The sequence below is a fragment of the Penicillium nucicola genome, assembly GCF_028828085.1.
Source record: "Penicillium nucicola strain IBT 29836 chromosome Unknown utg000009l, whole genome shotgun sequence".
In the NCBI taxonomy this organism is placed as follows: Eukaryota; Fungi; Ascomycota; class Eurotiomycetes; order Eurotiales; family Aspergillaceae; genus Penicillium; species Penicillium nucicola.
The window spans coordinates 696640-706499 of NW_026643133.1; the positions used below are offsets into that span (position 1 = coordinate 696640).

The following is a 9860-nucleotide window of genomic DNA, read 5'->3' on the forward strand; positions in this document are numbered from 1 at the left end:
CAAGACAAGGAAGGAATGAAAGTCGGCTCTGTCAAAATGCCTCTTTCATAAGGTACATCTGCGTATTCTTTCATGATCCATGACTAATTCTGTACTGCGCTACGGTTTTAGTCTAAATGTAAAGAAGCACTAAATGGGGTAGGCAAGCGCGACCGGAATTTGAACTAGCGCGGGTTGGGCTTAAGGTATCCGTCGCAATCCGCCGCGGCATAAACTTGCAGGTTCACCAGCTAGTGGACAGGATTCCTTGGGGCAATTCTTTTTTCTCTCTGTGCGAAATCCTTCGTACAATGCGCAGCATAATACCGCACCATTATGAGAGTCGTCACAGGAAGGCTGTTCTATGAGGGATAGGAGCTATTCAAGGTTTATTTTCCTTATGCATAAAAAATGCAGTCTCGAAATTTGGGCGCGTTCGGAATTCATGCGGCACTTTTTCCCATGCGTCTGTAAAAGAAATTTTGTAGAACTCGAAGGGAGGGTCGCGCCATGGAACCCCTCTTATCGAGCCATCAAAGAGATGACGGCTCTTTGGATCATGTGTATCTCGTCTGTATTCGGACCATCCTTGGGTTGAATGCAGCCTCTTGGTTCTTGGAAATTTGCGGATCGACATAGTCAGCATTCGGGATCAAGCTAAGCAAGGGACACGTGTTCTACATGCCTGATTCTGGTCGATGAGCTGGTCCAAATGGCTGCTGCACCTTTTGCAGATTCTCGGGGCTCTGGTGGTGGGATTGGGAATGGTTCCAAGCAATTATGTTGACCAAATATCCAATAGCCCACAATAGACAGCAGTCACAATTGTATTGGGCACTGTAAGACAGCGTGACATCTTTCCGTAGGCAGTAACATGCCCTCGATGAGATATAAATGACAGCACAAGGCATTGAAGTATGAGGCATAAGCCCTACGCGGCAATATGTCGCTGCCTGTCCTTGCCGCTACGGCCCACTACTCGGTCGTCCTCATTATCTATATGCATATACCACTTATCATATAAATGGGGGCAGTCATTCAGACATTGAGGTCTAGGGCCTTGGAGAGCATTAGTTTTCGAAGTATGATTGAGTAAACAGGTGTGGTTTATCTTGGAGTCAGTTGCTCTACTTGACTGAGCGCATCTGGCCAAGTGTGGACTCTTCGCTTATTGATATAAACAAATGAATGGCTTGAACATGGTGGCATCTATTGGAAATATAATTATCCAAAACTAATGGAAATGTAGACTCAATTATTTGAAAAACGCTGACTGAGCTTGTGATCTGAGTAGCACCAAGCTGAGCAAGGAGCAGTGGATTGAAGCCATCCACGCGCTACTAAGATACATGTCTCTTTTATATCTTTTGCTTTTACTCTTTCCTGGATCATTTTCAATTTCAACCTAGATTGGCCGACAAGCCGACTTTATGCTTCGGTTTCTGGCATGTTGACATAGCACTGGAGCTGGTGTCGTGTAATCAATGGGGCAGTTAGATCCCTACTTTGATACGCGAGTACTTCCTAACCATCGTCTCATACAAAACTTTGTCTAACATTTACCACCCAGTTTGAATCAGACAGTCAACATCGGTCTAGAAGCCCGTGAGGCCAGCTGAGTCTTTGTAGATATACTGATAGCTTAGCAATCATGATAATTTTGAACTTTCGGTTTTGGAGAGTACCAAATCAGCTGGTGTGCATTAATGGCAAATCTGCAGCAATCTTGAGCTGTTCTTACTAGGATATGAGCAAAGTTGGGATATGTCTTCCAGCTGATGTTTCATATGTGGCCACCCAGTTGCAAAGCCAATGGCTTAGCGACCGCTGCTTTTTCTATTTGAAAGGCACTCCGCGCGTCCAGATTGTTCTAGGTGCAGGATGGCCATCATGAGACCCAGTTCCCGAGCTAGACTAAACCGAGTTATTCCCATCGCAGCATTGTCCTTTCCCGTCGCCGTGTTGATTTGCCTGGCAATTGTATTTGTCGGCTGCACGTCGCCATTTACGCCATTCAACTTGTACTTTATGAAGGTACACACTACCACTCTACAGGCTGCGGTGAAATATTGACTTCAATAATCAGGTAGATCTGAACAACTTCCCACAGATCGCTAATGCCGCGGCTCGACGTTCACCGGATACTGTCGGTATGGGCTCTGTGAATGTCACGTATGCAATGCAACAGTTTTCTAGAAATGCAAGAGAAGAGGCACGAAAGCATCTGCATCTAGCAAGGGGCGCAGCGACCATCGTTAGTCAAGTAAGTGATACTCTCGACACATTGCTCAACGACATCAAAGCAGATCTGCCCAGGTACTATCACGTTGGCCTCCTAAGTTACTGCGAAGGCCGAGACAATATCATCAATCGATGTTCCGATCCAAGCACTTCGTTCGTATTCAACCTGCGAGATATAGTTAGGTCTCTCACCGGAGAGATTAACGGGCTGTCAGCGAGTGGCGGAGAGGTCTATCTCTCAGGAAATCTACGCAGCTCACGAGCCATCATCTGCATATATATATCAGCCTATGTGGCAGCATTCTTGACATTGGTCTTTGGCATCAAAAGAATATTTATTTCTCGTGGAAGTGCATTGCTGGTGATCTCATCCCTTGTAAGTTCGCACCAGTCAGCGAGACACCGGCTCTACTAATTGGCGTAGATTACGACGATTCTACTCACCGTTGCAACTTCATGGTCAATCAGTCTATACTATGTCTACACGCAGCACATTCAGGACGTTTTGGGGAAATATGGTGCGCAGGCCAGTCTCGGAACTCACACTATAATTTCCACATGTATGGCAGTTGCCTTTTCTCTTGTATCAATTGGAATGAATATCTGGGTCACTCAGCTAAAGTAAGGCAGCCATTGGAGCGAAGTCCGAGCAGAGCGCAAGCAATAGTTAGCAAGTCGGACATATCTGACACTTCAGGCATACGACTGCACCAGCTGCTTTGAACTGCTCTTACTGGACAGTCAGTCTGGGGTGTGCCGATATCATTGGAATGATGGGAAAGCACATTAGGAAAGTTTATGGTGCTGTATTAGACGGATAGTGCAATGTTGTTTAGCAGTAAAGTATTAGGAACATCAACCATAGAATCACACTCAACGCTTCAAATTCTTCTATATGAGAAAAATGGAAGGGAGGGAGGGCTTTTGTCTGTATTTGCAACGATTTCTGAATGTGAAGCTATACTCACCACGAGGCAAGTTAAGCAAAGCCAAACGCAGTCCACCACATTCCTTTCCGAGGACACTTAACCAAAGTCCCTCGTCGTTACAAGAATGCGATAAACAGCCAACCCGTATGACTTATCATTGGGTTTGCACTTGGCCATGGTACAAATAATTGATTCGGGAGATACACGCCGTCTTGGCCCGTGGGTAGCGCTACGCAGGCGAAACTATACAGCGGACTCGATACTAGGAACAAAGTACGTCTGGCACGAGCTTACCCCTTGAAACTGGTCTTTAGACTTGTAGGTATAAGCTTGTTCACCTTTGATATCAGGGATGAGTACCACAGACCGAGGCTCCAAAGATTGCCAGCAAGCCAGGTGTATCTGAGCCTACGTCAGATGCTGAGATGAGACCCGCTGAAGCCTTCGCCCGCAGTGAGCTTGTTTTGTTCTCTTTCACAATGATGCTACGAAAAAAGTCAAGCTTGTACAAAGTGTGAAGCAGGGTTAGGCGGTCCCGGGAGAGATGATCCTCAGTTAATCCAGTCGACACACGTGATATTACCAGCCCTAACCGGCAGTTGCTTGATGAACCCGACTCAGAGAAATAGACATCACAGCAGTAACAAGACCTCTTGGATGCAATGTAGCTAATTAATCATCAGAGAAGATTACCAGCGTCTTGTTTTCTCTCGCATTTCTCTGTACCGCAAGTCCGGGAAAGTTCTATGCTAATTTGAGGACGATAGCTGTTTCGCAGCCCTTGGGATACTTATTTGCAGGTAAACAGTTCATTTCTCATATCTGCAACAGAATGCCTCCAACAAAGAGCGATTGTGGCAAATCCTTTTGCTGTCCGTCATGATGATTGCAGCTGTGCATATGAACTAGGGGTTGAGCTTTTCGGTCAGACTTATTGAGCTATTAACAGACCTATGCGACGTATCTTACTGTATAAAATACAAAGAAAATGCAGGTCGCAAGTTTTCCTGTTCCAGAATGGCAGTAGTATCTCATTTCACTGGTGCTGATAGGGCAGCAGCAGCAAGTGACAGTCAGTTTGAATGGGGACGTGACCTGCCGCGGTGGTTTTGATCAATAGCTGCGACTCTATTCAGTTTGATAGGTGTATTTATCACTAGCAGCCAGTTTATGCAGCAGAGCTTACGCGAAAGTCATCAAACAATGCCGTTGGATGCTAGCCCTCGCCCAATTAAGTGAAAACAGCCAATGAATTTTATCAGGCTGTGCGCGATTACACTAACAGAGATAATACTAGGAAACGTACCCCAGACACGATATATTCTCTTTGTTCTCAGTGACAAGCAGATGCCTGATAGCCAAAGTCATAGTTTAAATGTAGAACGCGGAGAACTTATCATGATGATCTTGTTTAACAGTAAGAAACCAAGTACCTGACTGCGAATCTAATGATGACTGCTCATCTAATGAATCCAGTTGCGTCCGCGCGTATTCTTCAAGTAAATAATGTGAGGGATAGTGGTCTCCGGGGAAATTTCGCCGTATCTAACTATATCCCGACATTTCATTTGGAGTAAAGGAGAGATCTAATAGAATTTCCATGACACACTTATCAAGCTCTGGGAATAGACAATAGTACCCAACAAAACTCTAACACAACTGCTGGGCTAACATCTCCGAGATTGCACCAGTCAGGGAGGCCAGTGTGAGTACAATTTGCTCCTTCAGGAGTTATCATTCCGTTTCTCATTTCTCATTTCTCATTATGAGGTGCTGGCACTGTTACTCGTTCAATGTTCCGGAACATAGTGGCTCACCAGCGGTGAGCCTCGACAAAGGCTCAGCCCTCACATGCTCAGCCCTCACATGCTCAGCCCTCACATGCTCAGCCCTCACATGCTCAGCCCTCACACCCAAATCGGATGCTCTAGATTACTGGGTGATTTGGTCTTTGGTGGCTTATCTTCCATTTGTAAATTGTGGAGCTGCTCGCAAGGGCAATCTTGGCGGGTATATTGTCTAGCAGTGCCGCGAGAGCGTAGCCAGATGACGGCAGCATAGCAGACAATCTGTGACACAGCCAAAGCTAGCGCAGCTATCACCATGTTGCTGATCGTCAGGTCGTAGGCGAGATGTATTGCAAGGTTCAATACTCCGAAGAGGCCCGCCGTGAGACATAGTCTAATATCCGGAGTCAGCAACCCAGAATGATACTTTTCTAGGATAGCCGACCGTACCTGTTCCCTAGAAGTAATATTCGTGACCTGAGCCCCGTGAACGGAAGCATGAACAAAGGCAGAAAGCCACATGCGGCACATGCAAAAGCAGCACCAATGCTGGCATTCTCCTTGCTCAGATTGTTGGCCAAAGAGCCTTGCAACACCGGCGGGAAGAGGAGGAAGCTGCATCATAGTCAGTAGTGAAGAGAGATCGGGGAGGTCGCGCTCCGCCTACCTTGTGAGGAAGAGCCCTGGTGGTAAGAAATTGGCCGTTTTCCAGAACCACTGGCCACAAACTACACGCAATCTGTCTCCTTGCTCTATACTTTTAACCATTTTGTCGCCGTCTGAACCTCCGTACCAGGTGTTCATCGTCGGCAATATCGTTTACTTGGTAGAGTCACAACCTGTAAAACTATAGAGGAAGAGAAGAAACCAACTATTTTTTAAGTTTGAAACAGCAAGGGATGAGTAGGACTGCCAAGTCGCGCTTGTGCTTGTAGGTGACAAGTTTAGCTTTTCATCATTAGAACTGGACCGATCTTCGTTGCCTAATTCGGTTGATAGCAGCCTACCCTTTGCCATGTGAGCCCTGAGTCTAGGTTATTTACTCAAACCCAAGCTGAGACACTACACTTCACCTGCCGCCACCTACTCACTTGCCGGTTTATTTCAACATTTCTGTCAAATTCCCTCTATTCAATAAACTTCTTCATTGACATAACCAGCCATCTTTTTGACGAAAGCATTAGCTACATCTGCGTTTGTGTTTTATTTCATCTCTCTTTGCGTGTTTTTCCGTAACTGAATCGATTGTATTGCCCTGTCAGCTTCTGCCCTCCGCTTGGATGGTATATCTTTTTTCGTTGGAATTTTGAATAAAGAAAACGTCTCCTAAAATACTAAGACTTCAGGGAGAAAAGTGACGGTGCAACCGTTGTTTGGTTCATCTCCTTTCCTCACCCCCGTGGTCATGTTTAATGCCTGACATACAGCTCCTCTTATAACGACACTCGGTCAGCGCTGCTCTGACATATCTCAACCTTCGATTCATTTAGTTTGCATTACATGTCTGGGTTTTCATGATGCTACGCACATTGCGGGGCGCCTCACGAACAATAGGCTTCACCATAGTACTTGCACTTCTCTTCTTTCAGACAAAAATTATTCTATGTGATCGATCTTCAGCAACAAGGCTTGATCTCGGGAATTCCCATCACGGGAAAGGCCAAGATGCCGTGGATTGGTCGCGATTTGCGTACTCGCAATATGCCACCAACACTGCTTACTTGTGCAACTCAGTCATGATTTTTGAGACTTTACATCGCTTGCACAGTAAAGCTGATCGGCTCTTGATGTACCCGTTGAGTTTTTCGGCTGATGAGAATGAAAACGGGACGGAGAGCCGATTACTTCGCAAAGCCCGGGATGAATATAATGTGAAGCTAGTGCCTGTACGCGTCCAAACGGGAAACAGAGAAGACCGTACGTGATGTCTTGTTTGAACTTGAGAGACCAAATGAACTAACACAATCTAAGCTACGTGGTCGAAAAGCTTTACAAAACTCCTCGCTTTTAATCAGACGCAATATAGTCGCGTTCTTAGCTTAGACTCGGATGTTACCATGTTACAAGTATGTATACGATGAAGCATGGATCGTAGCTTTCCAAGATTGTATCACTGACGTTCGGCAATCTAGCATATGGACGAATTGTTCTTTTTGCCTCCATGTCCTTTGGCCTTCCCTCGAGCTTACTGGCTGGATCCTGATCATCGCGTTATGACCAGCTATCTTATGATAATTGAGCCTTCTGAGCTCGAGTTTGACCGCATCGTAACTGCTACTGCAACATCACAAACATCAGACTATGACATGGAGATCGTGAATGCCATCTACAGAGACCATGCGCTCATCATTCCCCACCGACCCTATACCCTCTTGACAGGAGAGTTCCGTGAGGTTGTCCACGCCAAGTATCTTGGGAGTTCACGCGAAGTTTGGAATCCTCAAAAGGCTCTTATGGAAGCAAAGACCGTCCATTTCTCCGACTGGCCGGTTCCAAAGGTCCGTATCCCTTTGGGCCTTTTGCTGTGCCCAAGAGATTATTCGAGTTCATCCTGCTGATAGACCCTGTATAGCCTTGGGTTGATTTCCCTTCCAACGCTATGAATGAGCACAAGCCTTCTTGCCATTGGAACGTAACAAGCGGTGGAGATGATGACTGTCGCGACCGCGATTATTGGCTTGGAATCTACTTTGATTTCAACAACAGAAGAAAGGTATGTGGCTTTGCTGCGGCGCTGTTTGAAGCATCAGCTGACCGATTCAGAATGTCTGCGGTGACATTTAGTAGGTCGAACGACGTTGATCACGCTAGTGTTTTCTTGATCCTGTATTATTCTGTAGATCTAGCGGGCTACCCAATTCCGATCCAGGCAACAATGCTTGTGTCATTTTGCCCTGAGCTCTGGCTTGATTGACCGGCTCAGTATCTGTCAAGGTGATTTCGCCCGTAGCGTGGTTCTTGTTTTAGACAGTTTCAAATCGCCCGTTGCCTATCGTACCTATGGAAGCGGCGGTCCTAGGTATCCCAGAGAACCCAGGCGCCCTTCAGCTTTCCGCCGATCTCAATGCTTAGTGTCTTTCTATGAAAGTATTTGAATTTGGAAATAAGCAGAGGTGTAATTAGTGAACATCAATAATGTGTTGAAACTATTCTACGTACTGGAAATGGTCCATCCTCGTTTAAGGTGCTCACTGCTTTATTTTCCAGGACCCGCTCTTTGTTGGTGCTGATTCTTTTCTTACTTCTCTCAGTTGCCATTCGTCTCTTGTTCAATACCTTCTATCTCTCAGATATCAACTTGCGAATCAATGAAGGGTTGCAGAGTCTGCACACAGCCATATAAAGCAGCATGTACAAAAGCACATCGACCAAGCTCATCTTGTAGATTGGGACCAGCAAGTTCCACAGGGATGGTGAACCACAACGTTTTCAATGAAGAACGTGGGACCAGCGAGTCAAGCTATAGCACTTTGGATCACACTAGCGGCCGAGTATATTCCTAGGGAGATAATTATTCGGGAGGCCTCAAATGGCAGGCGCGACTATGCGGGGTTAATCTACAGAGGTAGGCTTACACTACCTCCAGGCCATTAGGCTTTGGCAGAGCAAGCCAGATTCTTCCGTAAATGGGCCTGAAGAATTGGAGTTCCAAAAGGATCAGATCAAATAGGAGACAGATAGTTACTCAGTGCTCAGCTAAGAGGACATCTGATCAGTCTCATCAACCAGGAGAGCCATATAGCTCGAGTCCTGTGCAACAGACTGTTTAATTTCGGTGGCGAGACAGATTTGATTATATATATGGTGCCGAAGTCCAAGGCTCCCAATTCAAACTCTTCCGATCCTCATGACAAGATAGTTGGGTTGTTGGATATGTGTGTATAGACTCGGAGAATTTCACACGACAAGAGCACGTAACACCCGGCGCAAGCCGTCGTAATCGGGCTCTTGGCCGAACCCAAGCCGTTTCACCGAGCGGAGGAATTTGCACAGAGGTTCCAATCCACCGCAAAGCTCCTTGGTCGTGATAGCGGATTTCTTCGCAAACATCAGATCTTTGGTCTCGGCAGGGAGGTGTTGCCAGGGGAGTTGTCCACGTATAAGATACACCAGGACATAACCAAGAGACTCCATATCGTCGCGCCGCGACACTGAATGACCACGATGACTGTTCAGACTGGCGAAAACAGGCGATCCTACCATTTGAGTGGCTTGCCAGGGCGCATGCCTGTGGGCCGTGGTGCCCCGATACCTTTCAGCAACGGCAAAATCGATCAGCAGCACTCGCTCTCGAAACTGATCATACACAATATTTCCAGGTTGAACATCCCGATGTATGAAGTTCCTGTTGTGTACAAGTTGCAGCGCACAGATCATCTTGTCTCCAATGCTCACAACCTCCTCCAGGGAGAAGAAAAGTCCGCTGCTTGCCAGTCGAGGTCTTCCCAATCTATGGTGCATGGTCTTGTAGAGACTTGGGCCCAGCTGCTCCATAATCAAATAGCATCGATATCTATTCTCACCTCTGTATCTGTATCTTTCACGGCAGTAGTCATGGACAGTCGGGATACCTTCACCGCGGCCCAGCTCTTGGTAGACACTGTATTCGTGGTGCAGTGTGTTGCCTTTCGGACTAGATGACCAGGGGATCCGTTGCTTTTTGATGGCGACTTTCTCCTGGGTGCAGTGGTTGGTCCCTAGTGATAATCAACATGGGTGAAAGTGCGGGACGAGGGGCCGATATTTCTACCCACCTAGATAGACATCGGCAACGCTTCCTTTGCCTAGTTCCCGTCCAGGTAAGCAGTCGAACGACCACTGGGCGTTCAGTCTTTTGATCTGCAAATTCGTGAGATCAATGCCTTCTTGGTATGATGCTTCTTGCTTTTACCAAGATTGGACCGACCTTTGATGACAGAGACAT

General features: G+C 46.5%; 2 protein-coding genes across 2 annotated transcripts; one reads left to right on the top strand and one right to left on the bottom strand.

Annotated features, from left to right (window-relative positions):
• Window positions 1-6672: 6672 nt before the first annotated feature.
• N7511_008517 (uncharacterized protein) lies at window positions 6673-7720 on the top strand (the record flags this gene model as incomplete). The annotated part of the gene is made up of 5 exons (XM_057130894.1): window positions 6673-6853; window positions 6908-7002; window positions 7069-7434; window positions 7509-7649; window positions 7700-7720. The coding sequence occupies 5 exons, from the start codon at window positions 6673-6675 to the stop codon at window positions 7718-7720; spliced, it is 804 nt and encodes a 267-aa protein (XP_056981625.1).
• Window positions 7721-8833: 1113 nt separating this feature from the next.
• N7511_008518 (uncharacterized protein) lies at window positions 8834-9860 on the bottom strand (the record flags this gene model as incomplete). Its single annotated transcript, XM_057130895.1, has 3 exons — window positions 8834-9633; window positions 9691-9775; window positions 9843-9860. The coding sequence occupies 3 exons, from the start codon at window positions 9858-9860 to the stop codon at window positions 8834-8836; spliced, it is 903 nt and encodes a 300-aa protein (XP_056981626.1).